Genomic DNA, 23,661 nt, shown 5'->3' with positions numbered 1-23,661 from the left:
TTTTCCTGACAATCCTCTTCAGGCTGCGGTCATCCCTGCTGTTTGTGCACCTTTTTCTTCCACACTTTTCCCTTCCACATAACTTTCTATTAATGTGATTTGATACAGCACTTTGGGAACATCCAACTTCTTTTGCAATTACCTTTTGAGGCTTTCCCTCCTTATGGAGGGTGTCAATGATGGTTTTCTGCACAACTGTCAGGTCAGCAGTCTTTCCCATGATTGTGATTCCTACTGAACCAGACTGAGAGACCATTTAAAGGCTCAGGAACCCTTTGCAGGTGTTATGGCTTAATTAGCTGATTAGAGTGGGACACTTTGAGCCGAGAATATTGCACCTTTTCACAATATTCTAATTTTCTGAGATTGTGGATTTGGGGTTTTCATGAGCTGTAAGCCATAATCATCACAATTATGACAAATCAGGGCTTGAACTATATTGCTTTGCATGTAATGAGTCTATCTTATATATTAGTTTCACCTTTTAAGTTGCATTACTGAAATAAATGAACTTTTGCACAATATTCTAATTCTTTGAGTTTCACCTGTATATATTTTGCCGCCTTGTTTAAGAGCTGCACAACCTTTGCTCTGTTGATGGTCAAACTCCCATAGAGGTTGATCAATCCACCTATTTCTGATCTAAGTACCTGAGCGCAGGATGTGGTGTTTCTGCTTTCACATATTTGATATTTACCTGTGTGTATATCAATCCTCTATTTGTGGCTTTTCATGCGTTGAAATTTGAATTCAAAATCCCACAAAAGATAACCACTACTTTGCAGTGATTTATTAGTGTTTCTATGATAGTTGTTTAGGAGGGTACCATCTTTTTCTTTATATGTTATATTTATATTTTCAATCTCATAGTGTTTTGCTGTGGATGGGCACTGCCCATTGTGCCTTGCCTGTGTTTGGGCTCTTTGGAGGCCCTGGCCAATTAAGTGGATGTGTGGGTTCCCTAGGGCGACTCCTTCAAACAGTGGAAATTATCTCCACAGTTGAATAACTATTGTATGTGTTTATCACATTGTTTATTGATGTACCAATGTTTTTATGAATATGTTATGTCATTGACAGTATTACAACGTCTTGTATAAATCTCTTTACCTATACATGTAAGGGCTTCTCCAGTTTCCCCTGATGAAGATGTATTGTTGAAACGCATTGGAAGTATCATACTGGAGATTGTTTTTGACACTGTAACCGCCATGTAGATTTGGTCACTGTATTGGAGATTGACATATGGCATTGTAACCTTCATGTTCATTTTTAGCCATTATGCTTTGGAGATGGCCCTTTGCTATTGCATTATAATATACATGGCATTTTTTAGTCAGCAGTGGCATTATGTCCACTGCAGACACATTTGACATTTATACTGTATGGCTTGAAGTGAGGTGATTGTAGCCGTATTAGTGCATTTGCGACAGAAACAATTGAGTACTGTCCGTGATACTTTTTTTATTTGCACTAACATACAATTTTGAGGACAAGCTTTCGGGGAATGTCCCCTTCTTCAGGTCGAAGCAGTACTGAAGAAGGGAACATTCCCTGAAAGCTTGTCCTCAAAATTGTATGTTAGTGCAAATAAAAAAAGTATCACAGACAGTACTCAATTGATACTGTATGGCTGAATTGCACTATAAGATGTTTGCATGTAACATTGGAGTCATCCAGACAAAACTGTGACCTTCTGTCTTTCATGGAAAGACTAATATACAAATATAATAAAATTTGACTTTTATGATTCTGTTTTTAAGATTCTTTACTCAAAAATACTGTTTCTTTATCGTATTAATGGTGCTGCCAAAAAAGTCCCAGGGGAGACATTTTGTTGTCTTGTGGTCCTGATATACAATATTTTGGTTTAAATTATGTATAGGACCTAGTTCATGTGTATCAATATACACTCACCGGACACTTTATTAGATATACCTGTTTAATTGCTTGGTAACACAAATTGCTAATCAACCAATCACATGGTGGCAACTCAATGCACTTAGGCATCTGGACGTGGGTAGGGCATGGTTAAGACGACTTGCTGAAGTTCAAACCGAGCATCAAAATAGGGAAGAGAGGGGATTTAAATGACTTTGAATGTGGCATGCTTGTAGGTACATGATGGGCTGATCTGAATATTTCAAAAACTGCTGATCTACTGGGATTTTCACGCACAACCATCACTATGGTTTACATAGAATGGTCTGTAAAAGAGAAAATATGAGGTCAGAGGAGAATGGGCAGACTGGTTTGTGATAATAGAAAGGCAACAGTAACTCAAATAGCCACTAATTGCAACCAAGGTATGCAGAATACCATTTCTGAAGGTACAACACATCAAACCTTGAAGCAGATGGGTTACAGCAGCAGAAGACTACACCGGGTGCCACTCCTGTCAGCTAAGAACAGGAAACAGAGGCTACAATTCACACAGACTCACCAAAATTGGACAAAAGAAGATTGGAAAAACGTTGCCTGGTCTGATGAGTCTCAATTTCAGCTGCAACATTCAGATGGTAGGGCCAGAATTTGGCATAAACAACATGAAAGCATGGATCCATCCTTCCTTGTATCAACAGTTCAGGCTGGTGGTGGTGGTGTAGTGGTGCGGGCGATATTTCCTTGACACAGTTTGAGCCCCTTAGTACCAACTGAGTATCATTCAAATGCCACGGCTTACCTGAGTATTGTTGCTGAACATGTCCATCCCTTTATGACTAAAGTGTACCCATCTTCTGATGGCTACTTCCAGCAGCATAATGCACCATGTCACAAAGCTCAAATCATATTAAACTGGTTTCCTGAACATAACAATGAGTTTACTGTACTCTAATGGCCTCCATAGTCACCAGATCTCAATCCAATTGGTAGAATGGGAGATTCGCATGATGGATGTGGGGTCGACAAATCTGCAGACACTGCATGATGCTATAATGTCAATATGGACCAAAATCTCTGAGGAATGTTTCCAACACCTTGTTGAATCTATTCCACAAATAATTTAGACAAAGGGACTCCAAGGTACTATCAAGGTGTACCTAATAAAGTGGCTGGTGAGCGTATGTTCTCTGTGTTAAATTTAGGGAATCTTCTGTACAGTGTTATGATGTGCTAACCATTGCTATACATACTGTACATGCATACATACCTATTCTTTTCAGAATGATAATTGAAGTATCATAGCTAGACATGTTTTTCTATATTCTACACACTGTTTTTCTATTTTGATTTATTTATTTGATATTCATTGGTACAATAAGAAGCGGCGAACGATGCTAAAATCTCAGCAAATCTAGACAGAATGTCCATATCACATATGCATTGTAATGTCAAGTTTTTAACTAGCAGGGAAAATTAAATATTTGCATAACAATATATAAAACCAGTGTTAGAAAAAACTCTACTCCCATCTTGTAAGAAGAGGAGCAGGGTGTTGATGCTCCATATACTGTAGGATTACAACTGTGAGGGGTTTCCCTTATACTTAGCCTGTCTATGTCAGGTATGTTTAAGTAGAGCTACCCTCTCAAGGGTCATTGAGTTTTTGGTCCCCCTAAGCTCTGCACAGTCAGGAAACATGCATTTTCCACACTTTAATCCAAGGTCAGTAAACAGTCCATGAGCTTGTTTTTTGTTGTTTTAGGGGCTAACAACTTGTATAGGGTCTAGGGGTATATGGGATGCCCAATGGAACTGAAACAACTTGGAGGACAACTTCTTAGACACAAAAAAGGACACAGTCTTTGCAAGAAGCACTTGGTCCCCTTAAATGAACCTCTTCAGACCCCAGATGAAAATTTCCCCATCCTCCTGGCTTGAGAGTATCCCAGGGCAAGGGATTCCGAGATACATAAGTAATGTAGTCCCAGGGATAACTAGTTGGGTAGTGCACCTGACCGCTCTCTCCCTTCTTTGGCCCAGGGGGTGTAGAAGTACTCACACTCTCCTGTTCTTGCAGCTTTAAAGGTTGAAGTTGCTTTCAGGTCTTACGCTGGGCTGACTCCCTTCCCTCTGACAGGCTGTTGTTCCCTGGTAGACTGTGGGATAGTGGTGCTCCTTCCTTCCAGCTTCCAGTCTGTAGGCAGACCCCCCTCCCAGGCTCCACACCAGCAGCACTTACAAGTTTCTAGAGCAAGGGGACTTATCAGAGAACAGCCCGGAAGACCCATCCAGCCTTGAGAATCTGCTAAATGGTGCAAGCTAGAAAAATTGCATATTGACATATTGCATCATGAGTCATCTTGTGAAATGTCCATAAGAATGTGTTTATAGGTTCAAGCAGTACAAAGCATTTGCTTTGAGATACAGTATTATAAACATTCGTTACTTACTGCTGCATGCTGGAGGCAAAGACCACTTCCCATTGATGCAGATGCTTTCAGCCTCCCCATTCATTTCAAAATCTTTGCTGCACTTGTATATCACAACATCTCCGCTGTAGTATATGTCTGTAGTTGCTTGATCCAGTGTCCCAAATGGGATGGATGGTGGTTTATCACATTTCAAAGTCCCTTGAATAAAAATGATATATATTTATTGCTTATTTAGCCTGTGTATATTTTCTACTCACAGAAGCTTATGACACCATACACTTTGCAGAAACATACTGTAGGTCTGAATGTTTTGAATCACATATAGCACCCTCCTAGATAGGTCCTAGGTAAGGAAAATTTAATTCTGGACTCACTGTAATCAGTGTAACTGTGTGTGATTATTCAGGTTTTTTTTCAGTGTTTCACTGGCCACGGGGTTGATTGTTTCTTCCCCCTGTCTGTAGATGTTCTGGAAGGTAGAGGTCAGGAAGATTCAAATCATCTGCTGAATATTTATGCAGGCATGGTGGTAGCTGAGAGTGTGTATAAACACTCTGTGACCTGGAACAGAGGTGTCTTATCCCTCATGCACACTGGACGTTTTTACAGAAGCTGTTTTTGGCTTTTGATGTTTCTTTCTACAGCCAGTGAACTCCCCAGCATGTTATCCTATGTGTTCATGCACACATAGACTGTAATCAACGTTTTTTGGCAGGGGCATTTTTTGGCTGGAAAAAAAACCCAGGACTAGCGGGTTTCTAGAGGAGTTTGATAGCTGTAAAAAAGCTCTAACGCTGAAAAACGTGGTAAAACGTGGTAAATCACAGGAAAACAGCATTTATTTTGTAAAAGAAACGCTCAAACTCGCAAACGCAAAAAAAAGCAGCAAAATGCCACTAAACGCTAATGTAAAACCGCTAAAAACCACTGAAAAACTCACGTTTTTAACGTGACTTTACACAGCTAATGTTACCAGCGTTATTAAAACGTCCAGTGTGCATGGAGCCTGAGAAGGAGATCTGCTTTTCAACAAGGTCCCAACTAGGCTAGCTGCGGGCCCTACTCTGATGAACGTTGCTGGAACTGACTGAGGGATTTGTCGTTTGAGGATCTAGTTTGGTATCACTAAAAAGTGTCTGGAAGATATTAAAGGAGGCAACCAACTATATAAGGGCATTGGTAAGCAAAGGTTGATGTGAGAGATCCTTGAAACTGTGTGCGAGAGTCAGTTTTGTTCCAAGAGGACATTATGTCTTTTGTCCTGGAAAATCTCGGTCCATTAACTGCTTGTGCAAGGACTATGCTTGGATCCTGAAGAGAAAGTTTAGCATCCTCAAGTTGCTACTACAAATCTCATTCCACTATCTGCTGCAAGCAAAGATTTTTTTGCTCACATTACTGCTACTGCTAAAACTCTTGCAGTAGAGTCAGTTCTATCTGAAGAGAATTCACTATTAAAGTGTTCCTGAAAAGCCTGGTCCAATATTTGCTGCAAGGAAGGACCCTTGCTGCCTTTACAGTTTTAGCGTCCTCAAGTTCACTACTAAAGTTACTGGTGTATCCCACAATTACCCTGAACCAATCCAAATTCAAGTTCTGCAATAAAGCTTCGGAAAAGCATACCCTTAGACTGTTCTTTGAGCCAAAGGAGTGACTGTGTGCCTAGCTGCGGGGCAACTACTAAAAAAAGAACCCTGGGCATAAATTCAGTGGGCCCTGCAGGGGTAAGTGCTACACAAAGAAAACCTTAGCAGTAAAAGGAACTTGAGAGGAACTGAAATCTATGTATCCATGCCATTTCTTTTAAAGTGTAACTAAAGGTATACTTTTTTTTTTTCTTTTTTAGTTTTGGACAGAGTGGGGACCGTTTCGAACACCTGTTAACTGCTGTCCAAGACCCTGTTGGGGAGAGTCATCTTATTCACCCTGTTTACTGTTATTATCGAAAGTGAAAGTTTAGGAAAATCGCAAATTTTGGGTTGACATTAGAACGCTAATAGAAGGGAATTTTCCAATGGGGCAGTAGTTCTGGCGACCCTGTTGAAACCATAAGATTGCCTCACTGTGGAGGGATTTTCTCTCAATTCCTGTTTTTACTATTGAACATATAAGGTAAACCAGATTCCCAAGACCAGGAAACCAATGCAGACCCATGTTCATGCTCATGTACATGTGCATTACACACATGCTCCTACTTCTAAGTAAAGGGGAAACATTAGATGCATGTGTGCATAGCAATTAACATGCTCATTTGGCTGACAGCAACCTATTTAAACTGGTCTGTTACTATAAGAATAGTCTTCAGCTTGCTTCTGTGCTTCTGAGTCTTTATCCACTGCACTTGCTTACCTATGTATGACCCAGTTTTCCCCTGGACATTGCCTCTGCTCCTGTCTCTACTTTGTTCATCTGATTATTCTGACCTCGGCCTGTTTACTAGACTTGTTTTTGCTTCTGATCCTGAACTGCTTTGCCCGGCTGTTACTAACCTTGCCCTGTCTCCTGGACTTGCTCTGTCTGCCAACGTGGTCCCTTGTCACTCAGCTATCACTGACTACTATCTGCCTTCTGGTTTTGCTTCCACCTTCTGCTCTGGTGGTTCAGCATCTTGTCCTGAGGACTGCAACTTCCAGCACTACTCACCTAAGAAGCGGACATCACCAGCCAGCTACTCCGGAACTCGTGCCACTGTGTGCTTTCACACTCTCTGTTTTCACCTTCAGGAATGTTGGGCAGGAGGTGCAAGAGAGGCCTCCACAAAGTTGAAGTCTTCATTCGGTATGTAATAGGACAGGAAGTGAAGGGAAATCTTCCCAATGGGACACAGATGTAGAAAAAACTGATGGGGGTTATAACCCTCCCTTGCTCTATCCAAAATGAAAAAAAAGTTTTGCCTTTAGTCACACTTTAAGGGCTTTATACACCCCCTAAAACTTGAGCACACTTGTAGTATGTACAACAGACCTCAGATACACAGAAAACAGGAACAAAAGTGTAATTGCACTTGCTGCTCATATTGATTGATTTTTAGCTTTTATTTTTCTGGGGTAATATAACAAGAAGAATGATTAGCTAAAGATGTAAGGAATTTGTACCTTGCAATGTGATTTGGCAATTGGATTATCAAATAAGATGAAGTCTGTGTTCACATCAATCATCCAATTAAGTGTAAGCAACTTTTTTATTTTTAATTTTCCCTTGCACATTGCAAGTTGAACATAGGGATTGATTTACTAAAGGTAAATAGACTGTGCACTTTGCAAAGTGCACTCTGCAAGAGCAGCTGCTCCAGAGCTTAGTAAATGAAGGGAAGCTCTGTTGACTTCCATCATCCAATCATGTGCAAGCAAAAATGCTGTTTTTTTTTCGTTAAGTTTCCTTTATTCTTTAAAAAATTAAGTTTTTCCTCATTTGCTATGCTCTAGAGCAACTGCACTTGCATAGTGCAACTTCACTTTGCAAAGTGATCAGCCTATTTACCTTTAGTAAATGAATCCCTTAGCTTTCACTTTCAATGAATGTTCTACTCTATAGCAAATTGACCCTTTGAAAAATAATTGGGTGTTGTGGGCAGCAACAAATTTTCATATATAAGCCCAATGGATCTAAGAAGGATTATTGTGAGTTCCTGATCCTGTAAACTGGAAGAATGATTGCACAGATGCATTTGCATCATGGCTGCAGGTTCAGATTTAGATTGCCAACTTTTTTTAATGTGGTACCCCACAGGGTGTTGCATAAATGCCTACATATTTAAGACTCAATGATGCAGTATTTAAAGTTTGTAAAAAGTACTCACTGACACACTGAGGAGGTGATGTCCATTTGTCATTTTGACAAACTACAGATGTGGGGCCATGAAGTTTGAAACCAGTTTTGCATTTCACCTGAATTTTGTCACCATCAAAGTAGTCCCATTTTTGTTCAATATCTTCAGTATTGGCTGGCTGTGGTGGAGATGGACACTTGGAACTTTTGTCTGCAACTGAAGGTAGACATAGTTGTTGAGCAATTTTGGACAACAGGAATATTGTAATTAGCAAAGCAAAATTGTTGGGCGTGCAGTGGTAACTCTTATTTAGGACACTCTCTGTAATGATATACACATACATACGGTACACAAATTTATGCATACACATTACTTAATTAGTGTGAGTGAGAGCATAAAATTGATATTTACCCTCACACACTGGTAACGGTGGGTCCCATCCATAGTAATAACACTGGCTAATTGCTGATCCTCTCAGTATCATTCCTCCATCACATGAAAATTTTCCTACTTGGCCATTGAAATAGACTGGATGAAGTTTACGAAAACCAGTGGATGGAAGAACAAAACATTTTATTTCTAAAAGAATAATAAAATAAATATAAATCTAACAGATAAAGAACTGAACCCTCCTAGAACATACCTTTAAAACACAAAATGCAATGAATGTATTACATTAGATAATAAAATACATATTACAACATATAAACCAAGTTAAGTAAATGTGATTGCAGGCAATGAATTCTAAGTGGCCATGGAATTCAATAAATCCTGTAAACCTGTGCTGGAAAATTGGGTTTGTGAATATCTGTGTTTAATAATGACTCTTTGTGTGAAACGTTCATAAGCATTGGTGCAATGGCCAGCAGGTTTAGCTTTTGTATCATAGGGCTCCAAAATCAAAGAGAAACCACCTGTCCAGAACCTGAATGCTGGCACTCACATAATTCCAACAGTCTGTTAAGACATATTTTGCAATGTGCAAATATTTAAAGAATAAGTTCATCTTTTTTACAAAAAAATAATAAAAACATTTTTTTTGCAGGTAAAAAAATGTGCATTTATTATTTTTTGTTGCAGGAGCCTGTAAACCATTGCACCAGCGATCAGCAGATTACTGGTGCCATGCAGGTCTCCTGCAGGTCTGTCAGTATATCTGCTTGCCCGTACAGGATGTATGGGAAAGCAGATTCTGACAGGAAGACTCAATGAACTATCATGGCTCTCCACAGCATTGTGGTAGTTCATTGAGAATTGTAGTTTCTCATTCACAGAACACAGTGAATAAGTGATGTGGCCAGGCAGACAGACACAGCCATGTTTTTGAAAAAAATTGACAGTAAACGAGGGTGGTGAAGATCTCCTGTTAGCTGTCAAAGTAGAGGAGCGGGAGCTGGTTTGATCATAACATGTTATACCCTGCATATGGCTGTAACGTGTAACATGTTATGAAAGGTGAACTTATCCTTTAAATATGGGAGTTAAAATTTACTAATGTGTAAGGTGTTATTGCCTTCATGTAGTCTGATTTTGTTATTAGCATAACAAAAATTCTATAATAAGCATTGCAGCTGTTCAAATACATACTGTATATGGGATGTGTTCTGTCTGTTAAATGATTTGTAGACAGCACACTTAGGTTGTTTACCAAACTTTTCCTTTAGAAATGCTGAGTGGTCACCTCCTCAGAAAAGCCTGTGATCAGGGCCGGAACAAGAGGGAGGCCAAAGGGGCACCTGCCCTGGGCAGAGCGTTGAAGGGGGGCATTGGGAGATTCAGCTTCTCTTGCATTCCAGTGACAGGACCAAAGTGTCAAGGTCCTACCTTTTCCCAGAGGTTATGTTACTCCATGTGCTGGCATCCATCTTGGATTTATGCTGAGCATGGTGGGAAGCTTTTATGCCTTCAGGTCTCTGAGGTCCATCCCCCAGAGAGGTGTGGCTGAGTACATATAAGCCTGTGATCCGCACATGCTCTTTGCACTTGTGTCTTGTGTCTTTGTCTTGCTACAGCTCTGTGTATATGCTCGTGACTCTTCTGGTATTTGACTCGGCTTGTGACTAGACCATTCTCTGTGTTTTCCTTCGATCTGACCTTCCGTTGCTGAACCCGGCCCGTGACCTGTGATTCTCTGTCTACTGTTCTGTACTGTTTTGTCCCGTTGTTGTTGACCCAGCTTGCCTGACTACGCTATTGTCATTCTCACCAGCTACACGCCATTGGCGGCGGCCATTACCGCAGCCGGGGTGTCTCGGGGGCCGCGACCTGGTTCCTGGCTGCGTCAAGTCCATCCCCACCATCAGGGGCCCTGGTGAAGGGCAGCCTGGGACTTAGACTCCGCGCCCTGAGGGACTTCGGTCTGTTGGTGGTGGTTGTCGTCAGCCAGTGCGTTACCCTGCCACTAGGCCTACCTGTCCGTTCCACAGCCCTGCCCTGACACAAAGATGTCAGCTTCTGTCTCCGCCCAGCAGCCCACCCACCACCTGTAAGGCTTTAGTATCCTTAGAGTTGCCAGTTCTAGTCCCAGCATTTCCTGCATTCTCTGTCAGCTTGTGTCCCCACCCGCCAGTCCACCACAAGTAAGTATTCAGTACCTATAGATCTGCTGGGTCTAGTCCCACATTTCCTTCATGCACAGTTGGCTTCCCCTAGGCTTTGTTCTATAGGTCTGTTAAGTGGTGGATGAACTGGGAGGCGTAGACAGAAGCAGACAGTGCATGCAGGAAATGCAGAACTAGACCTGGCAGATATAAGAGTACTGAATGCGTACATGTGGTGGGCAGACCCAAGGGTGGGGACCCAAGCAGACAGAGAACTCAGGAAATGCGGGACTAGACCTGGCAGATCTGATAGAGCAGTAAAGTAGTATTATGGCTACATGGGAAACTGCAAAAAAAAAAAAACAGCATGCAGACCCTTTCAAAGTTCCCCCCACAATACATAACAGACCCTTTGGGGGTTTGTATTTGGAGAGAACTTTGGGATCTGTGTGCTGTTATTTCTTTCTTGTGCCACCCTCCCCTCCATGCTATTTTTATACAACCCATCATCTATCAGTCCAGAAAATGTGCATTTTTAATTTGACAAATTTCAGTTTCTATTGATCTCAAAGGGGTTCAGTTTTGGCATCTGAACTTCTTTGAAATTTGGTAAATCCCTGCTGACCTGAGCCCAGAGCTCATCACTTCCCCCAAATCACTGATAATGGAGCAGGCTCCTAGAATTCACAGTGTGTACCCAGGTACATGCCACTGCCAACACACAAAGCAGAAAATGTTTGTAGCGCCCTCCTAGGTAGTTAAAGGGAGCCAAACTCAAATTGTTAGGGGCTTCCCAGGTGCAACAGTTAGAGGGAGGTTAAATTCGGGTCAGAGCTGAGAGGCTCTGCAGGCCAGCTCTATGAGACTACAGTGAGAGAAGGTAAGGTGTGGATGGTCTGCACTTTTGAGGGATCCTGACCTATTCCCAACAGGAGGCTTGGCATGGGGTCAGGACTGCCCTTAAAAGTGAGAGAGCCTGCTCAGCCACAGGAGAGTTGTTGGAGGGGAGTTGTTAGAGAGGAGTTGAGGAGGATGTGAGGCTGGAGGCAGGAGCCTGAGAGGGAGCCCAAATGGAAAGGGGCTCACCTACAGGCAGAGGACCTTGGAAGGAGGAAAGCTCAGGACTTCACCAGCCCCCTGAGAGAGGACCACCTGTGAGGCAGGGGAGGAGCGGTCCAGCTAAAATGCCTGGTAGCAGCCGCCAACCCATCAGCAGCACAGGAGAAGAAGTGAGTAGACCTGCACCCCCTGGGTCTGTTAGGGGAAGGACGAATTCTAGTGGCAAACTGGATTAGCCTGCCACCCAGGATTGTTTCATCCTTTTTATGTGGCAGACACAGGATCCCCTGTCCAGGGATTCCTCCAAGAAGCTAGATAGAGAAGCAACTGGGGTCTAGGGTGGTACTATAGGAGACACTGTCTAGCTCTCCAGAAGAGACTGTTTGCTGTAACCAATTGTACTACAAGTGCTACATGTTACTAGGAAAAGCTCATATTCTACATGACCTATCTGGTCAGTTTGATGACCATCAGTACTACAAATGCACAAAGACAACAAGAATGAAAAGTACCACTATAATAGTCAAGTAAAGCAGCAGCAGCAGCAAAACTTTGTCCTTTTCCTTCATATCCTACTCACAAAAGCACTCCCTGTCACTAATACCACCATTGCCAACTGTTGACTTTTGCTCTCTCTATCAATACACTGTATCGTGTCTGCTAGGAGAAACATTGCCATTTCATATTGCACCTAATGATCCTGGGGAAGGAAGCCATATAGCAGGCAAGTAAATCAAAGCAGTTTCCAGGAGTTCAATGCAGTAATTAGTGATCCAGATATAACTTGCAGTGGCACACTAAACTGAGATAAAGATCTCTCCGCCAGTTGCAGTGAAGGGAGCACTGTACCAGTAAGGGGTGTAAAAGCATCATCAAAGAATAGAAGGAGCACCATTCACCACTGTGCTCCTCCCTTTCTCTGACAATGCAGTCAGTAGTTGCAGGGAAATCACACAAAATACATAACCACAATTTAAATAAATGATGCCAGTTCATAGTATATAGCCTGTAGGAAAGAAAAAAAAGAAAGAAAGAAAGACTACATATTGCTGTACCGGAACATTGTAGAACAGCTGACCATCCAGACAAAAGGCACTCTGCTTCTTCTACAATATTTCTTTGAGCTGTCATGTAACCTTCATCGCACTGATATTGGAGCCGCTCTCCAACTTTAAAAATTCTTTTATTGGGTAAATGATATCCATTCTCCAAGTTTGAGACTTTACAGATACCTATAAATAATTCAACAGAGTTAATGTGCAATTGAAATATAAACATTTGTAGATGACAGTTCTTTAAAGATGTTTGATCTTGGTGATAATCTACTTGTGAGTTATGGGGTTCAGCTGTGTTCCCCCTGAGGTTTATTCTACTTTATAGTGAATGCTGTTTAATGGTTACCTTTTGCCCAGGAAATACTATATGAAATGGTTTTTCGGCACAAGATCTGAGGTTATTACTGTAAGCACACACAAACATTTTTATTAATATTATTCTGAAAACCCTAGACTGAAACAGTATTGGCTTTTTTAGTAAGTTTGTGAAAGTTCTCATTCATCCAGATCATGGCATATCTACTTCAAACTGAACATGTGCACACACTTATGGTTATGCTATTTAGGAAACACTGCAATTCTGTTAAAATCAATTACAGTAAAGTTAAACTGGTTTTTAGACTGTTTTTAGACAGTTTGCTTTTGTGTATTACGAACTGTTATGTCATGTAGTCTGGGATGAGTAAATATAGAATGCTTTATTAAGAAGCTCAGGCATCCATAAAGTATGTGCAGCCTTGTGAGCATATCAAAGCAGGAACTGGAACTAACTTGTACAGAGTACAGAAAGAACTATACCTAAGTAACAACTACAACATCAAATAACAACTGTAAAAAGTTGCATCTACAGGCCAGAGGTATGAACACCACATATTCTCCTCATAGTCAAAAAGTTTTTTTTCTTCATCCTCAATGTTGAAAAATATAGACAGCAACCATGCATAGAATTAAATTATAAAGCAGTAATATGCATTTTTTTTAATCCAAACAACTTTTATTGTCAAGATAATAGAGAAAATGGAACAGTACTTACAGAATCCACAATGACGTTACTGCAACAGCAGGATTACACATAAATAGAACAACATGGATATGCAGATCACGTAAAAGACAGAATAACAGAAATAATAATTAAATGAAACAGAGACCACCAGGATCCAAAACTTTCTTGACAATAACTTGCTTTTTCCTTTTTCCCTTTTATTCCTTTCCGTCCTGATGCAAACAGAAATGAGAGAAAGGAACAAAGCCCAAAACATGCCTTCAAACAATAAAAAAAATCCCCTAGAGGGGAGGAGTGGAGCCACACACCTGATATAAAATGTCACACCTGCAAAAGTCGGTCCACTATAAATTGAGGAGAGGCGAACCCAGGTGTATCCAGCCAACCCTGCCATACCTGCTGGAAGTTATGATAAGCATTGTGATGTTGGTACGTGAGCGTCTCTCGCAGGAGTAATGAATTAACATAATCTATCCATTGCTTACTAGTCAGAGGAGCCAAAGATAACTAGTACCTTGCTATCAACTTCCTAGCCAGATATAAAAGTCTAGATACCAAAATATACAGTCCTGGTTGGAGCAGTTCTTGGTCCAGTGCCCTCAACAGACATTGCAAGGGATCCTGTGGAACAGTATATTCGAATACTAGCTAAATAAATTGGAGAACCCCATCCCAATATCTATACAACTTGGGGCAATGCCAGAGCATATGAATAAAGTCACCTTGTTGGACCCTACATCTCGGACAATCAGGTGAATCATGCCTGTCCCACCGATAAAGTTGCACAAGGGTCTATATGCTCGATGGAGAATAAACAATTGAGACAATTTATGAGAGGGAGAAAGATAAATTCCCGGAATAGATTCCAGGGCAGCATCCCAGACATCTGCAGTAAATTCTCAAACATCCCGGGACCACTGCACTCTGCTCTGGAGACTAGCTTGATCTTGTACTGTGGACAATAGCTGGGAATATACCCGAGAAATCATGCCCTTCTTATGGGTAGTTTGAGTGACATCCTTAAGAAAAACTGAGTCTATCAATGTGAGATTAGAGAGCAAAGACTGAGCCTGTATTGCATGGTGTAGCTGAAGATAACGATAAAAATGCTTATGTGTAAATGTAAATTCCATTTGCAGTTGAGAAATGAACTTTAGGATTGCCCCCGAATACAGCTCAGATACAAATTTCAGGCCTCGATCCCTCCTGTCGTGAAAAACCTCCAGTTTAGCCAGTTCTACATATTGCAGATTATTTCACAAGGGAGTACAGGAAAGAAAGTCGGTAATATGAAGGGACGCTTTTGCCATACTCCAGACGCGCCTTAAGAGGTCCACAGTTGGAGCCGTGGATGGAAGGACCGGTAGAGCCATCTCAAGATGAGAAATAGCCAAAATGGTGGAATCAGGAAGGGAAACCAAACTTATAATGGGATCAGTATTATCAGGCGAATCCCAGCCAACCAGTTGCTGCAATTGGGCCGACAGAAAATAAAGTCTGGGCTCAGGAACCGCCAGCCCCCCTGACTCCTTGCCATATTGCAACATGGACAATTTTATCCTAGCCGCTTGTTTTTTCCAAATAAGACTCCTAAACTGGGTCTCTATGCGATAAAACTATTTCTTAGGAATCCATATGGGAGAATTATAAAAAATAAAAGAAGTTGCAGGGCCCAAATCATTTTAATTAAAATGACCGTACCCACCACCGACAGAGGGAGTTTTCACCAACTGTTACACTTCAATTTCTGCTGATGAAGTAGAGGTAAAAGATTAAGAGAAATATACTGCTTAGGATCAGGAGAGACTACCACCCACAAATACTTAAATGTAGACACTACTAGGATGCGTTCTGTACAGGCCGGGAGGGGGAGTTCTACAGGATCCACGGATATCAACACCGATTTGTGCCAATTAATTTTAAAACTGGAAAATCCACCAAAGCTTTCAATAAGGGACATAACAGCATCTAAGGATGTGGAAGTATCACCCAAATATAACAGTGTGTCATCCGCATAAAGGGATATATTTTCTGAACGCCCCTTGTAAAACCGATGATGTCTGGAGATTGTCGCACCAAAATTGCTAAAGGTTCTACTGTCAAAGCAAACAAATGGGGCAAGAGAGGACAGTCCTGCCTCATTCCCCTCTGCAGCCTGAATGAATCTGACCAATCCCCGTTAACCCGGATTCAGGCACTAGGGGCTGCATAGAGAAGGCGCACCCAGCTAATGAGCTTGAGACCAAAGTCAAATCTAGACAATACTTCTTATAGATAAGGCCATTCCACACTATGAAATGCATTGGCCGCATCCAAAGACAAAATTGTCCTCCCCCAGGATTGTCCACTGGAATTTGCAAATTCCAAAAAAAGTCTACGAATATTATTAGCCATCGCTCTAGAAGGAATAAACCACAACTAATCTTTATGTACGAAACTACCAATAATCCGCGCCAGTCTAGTAGCTAGAACCTGGGCCAGCAATTTAGCATCCGTATTCAGAAGGGAAATAGGTCAGTAGGAGCCAGGTTTTAATAGATCTTTTCCAGGCTTTAATAATATTATGATAACAGCTTCATTCATGGAGGGGGACAAACCATTTCCATCCATGGCGACATTCAGGGCATTGAGTAATTCCGGGAGAAGTTGCGCACCGAATACATTATAGATGGCAATCTGTCTGAACCTGGAGATTTATTACTAGGAGTGCCTGCCAAAGCTTCAGATAACTCCTCAACAGTAATTGGCATCTCCAGTTGTCTCTGCTCAGTCTCCAATAAAACAGGAAAAGAGCAGGTGTCTAGAAACTGCAAAAGCTCAGAATGGGTGGCTACAGTTTTAGAAGCATACAGATCATCGAAAAAGAGATGAAAAACTCTCAGGATTTCCACAAGACCAGATCACTCCATCAGCATCCTCAACCTTGTCTATAGTGGACACCCCTTGTTGTGACTTCCCCACAAGAGCAAGAAGGTGTCCCGTACTTTCCCCTTCCTCAAAATATTTTTGTTGCAAAAAATATTGCTTCTTATCTGCCACTTGCGTAAGCACTGATTCATAAAGGACTTGGGCCTCTTTCCAGGAGGCGCAGCTACAAGGCCTTGGGTCTTGGATCATCTGAACCTCCCGTTCTTGAACATCTAACCATTCCTTTTCCTCCCACTCCCTAGATCTATGCTTAACCGCTGAAATCTTCAGGATTAATCTAGCCCCATAGGAAGGCCTTCATCGCATCCCAAACCATTTCTGGTGGGTACAAGCCTGCATTCCGCTGCAAAAAGTCTGGTAACTCCCCCGGAATGAACTCGGACTCCGGGAACAGTTCACCTTCCACAGCGGATGAGAGCGGGTATAACACACCTTTAACTTGACTCAGAAAGGAGCATGGTCAGATAGAGCCTTGGGTTTGTACGCAGCATCAAACACATATGGCAGGATAATTGTGTTCCCAAAGCCCAAATTTATGCGTGAGAGCCCATCATGAGTAGCCGAAAAACACAAATAACATTTTGCTGTCGGATACTTCATCCACCACACATCCTGGAGGCCCAGTTTCACCAATAAATTAGCAAATGGGGTAGGCTGAGAGGATAATTGTCTGCCCCTACCGCCCAAGGGCAATCTATCCAAGCTCGGGAGTAAGCAATTGTTAAAATCACCCAACGCCAATAGAGGAACATCAGGATGATTGGCCATAAATTGAGCTAGGCGTTTAATAACCTCTGAAGAGTAGGGCAGAGGGATATATACTGCAGCCACTATGCAGTGAAACCCATTCAAAGTACACAGTAGGAAAATATACCTACCCTCCACATCAATCCACTCCTGCACATGAACAAATTGAATAGAGTTAGAGATAAGGATACACACATCTCTAGAAAACATGGAGTGGAAGGAATGAAATTTTATAGGACATAAACGAGAGCGGAGGGTACAGACAGTGTCAGATTTCAAATGGGTTTCCTGCAAACATACTACATACGGTTTTAAATGTTTAAGTACATGGAAGACAGCACCCCGTTTGGTTTTATCACCCAGGCCCCTTACATTCCAGGATAAAAACATCAATTCTTTATGGGAAACAGACATAATACATATGGACAGGCAGAATAACTCAATTGTGGACAGATATAACGCCCCCCCCGGGGGGAGCAATAAACGGATAGGCAGTAGGAGTGACCCAGATCAAATGGGTCCGGGTGACCAGGAGGATAACCGCAGGAAGCAGGGAAGATGAACCCAGCAACATGCACTCCACTAAACACAGACATCGCAGGTGAACCATAAACAGAAAAAGGGAGAATATTGAAATTATTACCGACATGTAGGCCAACAGAGCGATAATAATATTAACTGAAGACACTGGCAGGAGGCCAAAAGGTCCCCTCAGAACCAAAAACAGGTTGGGATTTGCACAATGTCTTGTGGACAAGCACACAGCAGGTAAATGTAAGGAAAGAGGGGGGGAGCCCCAACTTAAGCGGGAAATCAGATACAAAAAGGGAAAGAAATGTGAGATCAATACTCTGCTGTTCTGCTAAGCTGAGTTTAAGGCACTAATGATCAACCAGGTCCCCAAGGTCAGGTTCCAGGAGAGCTTTCGTAAGCAATGTTCTGCTCCATTAAGCCACTGCAAGGCTGCATTAGGATTATCAAAAAAGTGAGAAGCGCCATGAAGTACATGAAGTTTAACCAGATATAGCACGGCATATTGAAGGCCCAATGCCCGAAGATGTTTCTTGACATCCAGGAATTTTGCGCGTTGCTTTTGAACTTCCACGGAAAAATCTGGAAATAAGGATAATTGAACATTGTCAGCTGACAGGTTACTCTTGCTTGTGGCCCTGAAGAGAATGGTATCTCTATCCCGGTAATAGAGGTGCACGTGCAATCATGAAGGAGAATGTATCACTGCCAAAGGTAGAGGTCAGCCAAGCTTCAATAAAGGCTACAGGACTTTTACCCTCAGATTGCTCCCTTATACCCACTGCGCGCACATTGTTGTGGCGTAAACGATCTTCTAAATCTTCCAATCTAGAGGCATTAGTAAAAGTGATCGATTGCACATATCGCACGTCCCTATGTAATGGTTGACAATCATCTTCCAGGATACTCACTCTCCCCTCCAAGGCCGCAGTGCGATCCCGCCATTTCTGCATATCTTGATGCACCAGGGTCAATTCCATCCTCATCCCCTTCACCTCCCCGGTAAGAACCGCTACAGATGAGGTACACGTAGTGACTGCGGAGAGGATTTCTCTAAGGGTGGGTTCAGGATGATCTACAATGGAAGCAGCAGGCTGTGTCCCATGAGAATGGGATGGAGGGATACTCACTGCGGGACTACAGGTCAGGTATATAAGTCTAGGCAGTCCACACTTCCTGGTCCCCAGTGTGGGTGTTATTAGAAGGAATAGGAAAATGTCCTTCATCAAATGAAACTTCTGAACAGTGCTGTCTAACAGTTGGCTCCTGCTTCTGTCAATCAAATCCTAAGAGGAGGGAGTGTTGGGTGGGGTCAAGCCACGCTGTGTGTGTCAACAAACGCACACAGCTCAGCTCAGGATCAAGCCTGCACGAGTGCCCCTATAGCAAGTAGCTTTCTATGGGGGTACACTCAAAAGAAAGGAAGAGTCGAGAGCGCGGCGGAGGACCGAGAAGAGAAAGTTCAGGGCCACTCTGTTCGAAACCATTGCATAGAGCTGGTAAGTATATGTTTATTATTTAAAAAATGAACTTTTATAATCACTTTGCAACAACTGGCACACACAATGTGCTCTGTCAATATCATATTTTGCATAGAGTGGGGTTTAAGCAGTTCATCACCAAAGAACTTGCTTCTTCTGTAGTGAGGATATGTGGGGTTTAGCTTGAAGTATAGGGCTTGAAGGACTCAGCAAGTTTGTTTCCTCTATATCAATCTTCAACCCTGGGGCCCCTCACCATGTGTAGGTGAGAAACCTATGTGACACATACACACCGTCCAAAACTTTGCTGGCCAGTGGCTTAACTTTATACATATAATGGACATATTATTTTAACGTGATGTTCTGTCTCTTTCAAGCCCCTGTGTATTTTCTATTCACTAGTGTGATTATACTGCCTCTAACTGGCAGATAAAACCACATGTGAAAACAGTATTTTTCCTGGCACAACCTTTCAGAATATTTCAGTAAACTTCACACATTATGCAATGTCTACGGTAACTGCATATGACATAATGGTAAGAAGAAGGATTATACGGGTAATTTGAGCAATAGTGAGCAAACACTCCCTTGCCTCTATGAAGAAAAAGAGAAGGATTACTGGGAAATCCACAAAAGGACACAAGGGGTTGAAGATGTAAATGTTTTATGACCCATGTCACGTATCGTTGTTATTGATATTGTGAGGTTACAATGTGATAATAGGTCAAGGTATATATTTGCTTTAATTTGCTAGTGAATAATGTGACAGTATATCCTGCTTGCACACTTATATTAGTACAAATACATACAGTAACCAGTTCTCTAAAGTATACAGAGAAATGTAAAACATACAACCAGGGCTTTTTTTCAGAAGGAATGTGGGGGGAATTGCAGTTCTGGCAACTACAGTACTGACTGCATCTAATGACTAGTGGTGCTGGGGTGTGCTGGAGGGTCTATTGGTTCTGGCAACTGGGGGATTGTTTGTCACTGGAGGGCATCTATTTTTGCATGGGGGTCAAATGTTGCTGGGGAGGTCTATTGTTTCTGGTGGGGAATCTGTTGCTTCTGTGGGGAAGGAGTCTTATGTTGCTGGGGATCAGTTGTTGCTGGGGGGAATCTACTGTTGAGGAAGAGGTTTATTGATGCTGGCTGCTGGGAAATCTGTTCTTGCTGCTATGGTGGTTCTATTGTTGCTGAGGTGGTATTTTGTTGTGGGGGATCCATTGTTGCTGAGGAAGTATATTGTTCTGGGGGCAAATCTATTGTTGTGGGGGGTGGTCTATTGTTGCCGGGGGCATCTATTGTTGCTGGCTGCAGGGGATCCACTGCTTTTCTTGTTATTAAAAAATTCCATACAAATCACAAAATGATAGTTGGTTCTGTATTCTCAAATAGGGGCAGTACTCAGAAGTGCATAGGGGGTGGAACCAAGGGACAGTGCTCGGAGGTAGGCGAGAGGCAGAGACAAGGGGTGACTCAGAATAGGAGAGTTCCTGCATCTATTCTATGAGAAAAAAAAAGCTTTGTATACTACCCTTACCCACCCACCCAACCACCAGAACTTTGAACAGGGTGTGGGCAGGGCCACCTTGCCCTGCACATATTGTGATACCTTTGGCTTGTGTGCGTGCTCATCATTGCTCGGAACCAGGCGGGGCCACGTTCATGTGACTTCAACATTATGGCGGTACCCCGAGTTAGAGACAAGCAATACACTGTGTGCAGTAGTTAAATGTACAGAGACTCTCTGTGAAAAATGAGGTCCTGTGGTATTACACACCTTGTCTGTGAGATGTTGCATTTAGGAGGGACACCACTGAGCCTATGCCCACTTCATGTACACACCTCATGCGTGCACTTAGTAAACTCCTTCTGCTATCCAGTACCAGGCAGCCAGGCTGCGGGTCTCTGTAACGTGGGTTTGGTCCTGGTACTTTTCGGGAACCAACCACTGGGGAGGGAGTCAGAGCTCAAACTCCCTCGATACTGGAGGACCTGTTGCCATGCCAGGTACCATGCTTCATGACAGGGCTCTATCCACCTTCCACCAGTCCTTGGTTACTCGTGACAACTACTCGCTTCCTCCACTCCTGAGGATTTAACCTTTCCTAGTGGTCTTGCACCCTTTTAGAGTAACTCTAGACCAGGCTTGAAACAGCTTTACTGAAGATTGAACTACAAAGCTCAACAGCACTGCACACTGTGCATTAAACAGAGTGCAGCCCTAATTAACTAATGTAGGATGCCAGGTTTATACCTTCCAGGGTAGCAAAGTCCATTATGCAAAAGTCTAGTGATGGTAGGTTCCTAGTCCAGGGAGAATCCCAACAGGGTGACCCAGAAGAGGTTCATGTGCTCCATAAAGGCTTACGTGCTACAGCAGTGTTTCTTCTGAAATCCCATGTGGAAGAGAGAGAGCTTTGAGTTCTCCCCCATATTTTTGTGGCTTACAGCAGGGGGCAGGAAAAGAGTTTAGACACAGTTAACCCAGGCAACCTGTAAGTGCTCATGCACACTGGATGTTTTTACAGCTGCTGTTTTTGGATTTTAACTTTTTTTCTACAGCTACTAAACCCCCCAGCATGTTATCCTATGTGTCCTTGCACACATAGACTAATCAACGTTTTTTTAGGCTGGAAAAAAAAACCCAGGACTAGTGGGTTTCTAGAGGAGTTTTTTAGCTGTAAAAAAGCTCTAACACTGAAAAACACGCAAAACACAGTAAAGCGCAGCAGTCCAGTGTTTTTGGACTTTTTTTTTGCTCCCCCCCCCCCCCCCATTTTTGTTTTTGGTAAAAAAAATGCTAAGAAATGCAAATTTCATACGGAGAACTGATCTACACCGCTTCATAAAAAGGCATTCAGAGGAGAACTGTGTTCTCTGAGAATGCTGGAGAACTGAGCAGCGGTCATTTACCGCTGCATGATAAAAGGACACCTTAATTACAGTATTATCATTTAAATAAAATCAGATTACAACACTTTCACATTAGCAACTGTATATTTGGCAAATGTACATTTTCAACAAACAGCAATTTAGATTTGTAAGATATAAGGCAAAATATTGTAAAATAAATGCTTTTTTACCGCTTTTACTAGTAATATAGGAGTATACAATCTTTTAGCATGTAGAGTAAAAACAGAATTTAAATATTACATAACGGGTCAGACCAGTTAATACAAATCCTGCAGCAGAGAATATTGGAGGCTAATCCCAAACCCACCCCACATTCATTCAGAGATAGACAGCTGTGTTCAGACATTTTATTTTTAAGAAGATAATTCTATTTTAACCTACACAATTTTTTAGGTATATAAACATATTTTAGAAAAATAGTCTAAGAAATGTTTAATCTAGTCAAATCTGCTTCTGCTTGCTGTGTACCCATTATGTCCTTGTTCTGGATTATAGCCTGTCATTAATTTAGAAAAAAAAGTTTTACCTTGTTTATTTTCCTGTACAAAAGGTATTTCAGAGCATGATACGATAAACAGAGAAGTAAGGAAGATGTATTGTTCCAGAGAGATCATTCTTCTGCCAGCACAAAAAGGTTAATAATGAAACTTTTGCAAGAAGGAGTTCACATCCTTCCCTGACTGATGTTTCCTGCTCACAAACATTATCATACTGATTCTCAAGCCAAGTTTCCTCCTGCAGCTACTGCAATTACACTTCTGTGTTGCACAAGTACCTGTAAAGCTTAATCAGTAAACTAGTCTAAAGCTAGCCATACATGGGTCAGTTTTTTTCATTCAACCAGCAAATTAAATGAAAACAAAAAAAAACAATCTCCCCATCCACACATTAAAGGTGGATGGGGGGGGGGGAAACAACTCTAAAGCTGGCCATGCATGGGTCACTTTTTTTTTTTACCATTCAACCAGCACATTGAACGAGAAAAAATCTAAAGTCCCTAACTTACATTCATTCACATACTAGGGCCAATTTAGACAGGAGCCAAATACCTACCAACATGAACCAATGACTCTAGCACTGCCAGGCGGAAGTGCTAACCATTTAGCCACTGTGATAAATACACAATTGTAAAATACCTTTAACCTGGCTGTGGGTTACTACCAGTAAATAGATACAAACCCGTTTAGTGGTAAATGCGCTTAACCTATTAATCAAAATCTATTATATACCTAACTATGATTAGAAGGGTAAGTTAGTAAATCAGCAATAAACAATAGCTTAGAGTGCACTCTAAGGGATTGGTAGGAATGCAG

General features: G+C 41.9%; 1 protein-coding gene across 1 annotated transcript in view; it reads right to left on the bottom strand.

The window, feature by feature from the left end:
- The window catches only part of LOC149450908 (coagulation factor XIII B chain-like), a 72,186-nt gene extending 49,153 nt beyond the window's left edge, over positions 1-23,033 (bottom strand). The window contains exons 1-5 of the mRNA XM_089691284.1: positions 22,875-23,033; positions 12,740-12,916; positions 8,497-8,664; positions 8,116-8,301; positions 4,335-4,514 (exon numbers count right to left, since the gene is read on the bottom strand). Coding sequence (XP_089547410.1) covers positions 4,335-4,514; positions 8,116-8,301; positions 8,497-8,664; positions 12,740-12,916; positions 22,875-22,962 — 799 coding nt within the window. The 5' untranslated portion in view covers positions 22,963-23,033. The remainder of the gene's footprint in view (positions 1-4,334; positions 4,515-8,115; positions 8,302-8,496; positions 8,665-12,739; positions 12,917-22,874) is intronic.
- Positions 23,034-23,661: the final 628 nt, after the last annotated feature.

The sequence above is a fragment of the Staurois parvus genome, unplaced genomic scaffold, assembly GCF_062004578.1.
Source record: "Staurois parvus isolate SC_StPar_1 unplaced genomic scaffold, SC_StPar_1.0 ptg000560l, whole genome shotgun sequence".
Taxonomy (NCBI): Eukaryota; Metazoa; Chordata; class Amphibia; order Anura; family Ranidae; genus Staurois; species Staurois parvus.
The sequence above is the reverse complement of the archived record's forward strand: the minus strand, read 5'-3'. Positions and strand labels throughout refer to the sequence as shown.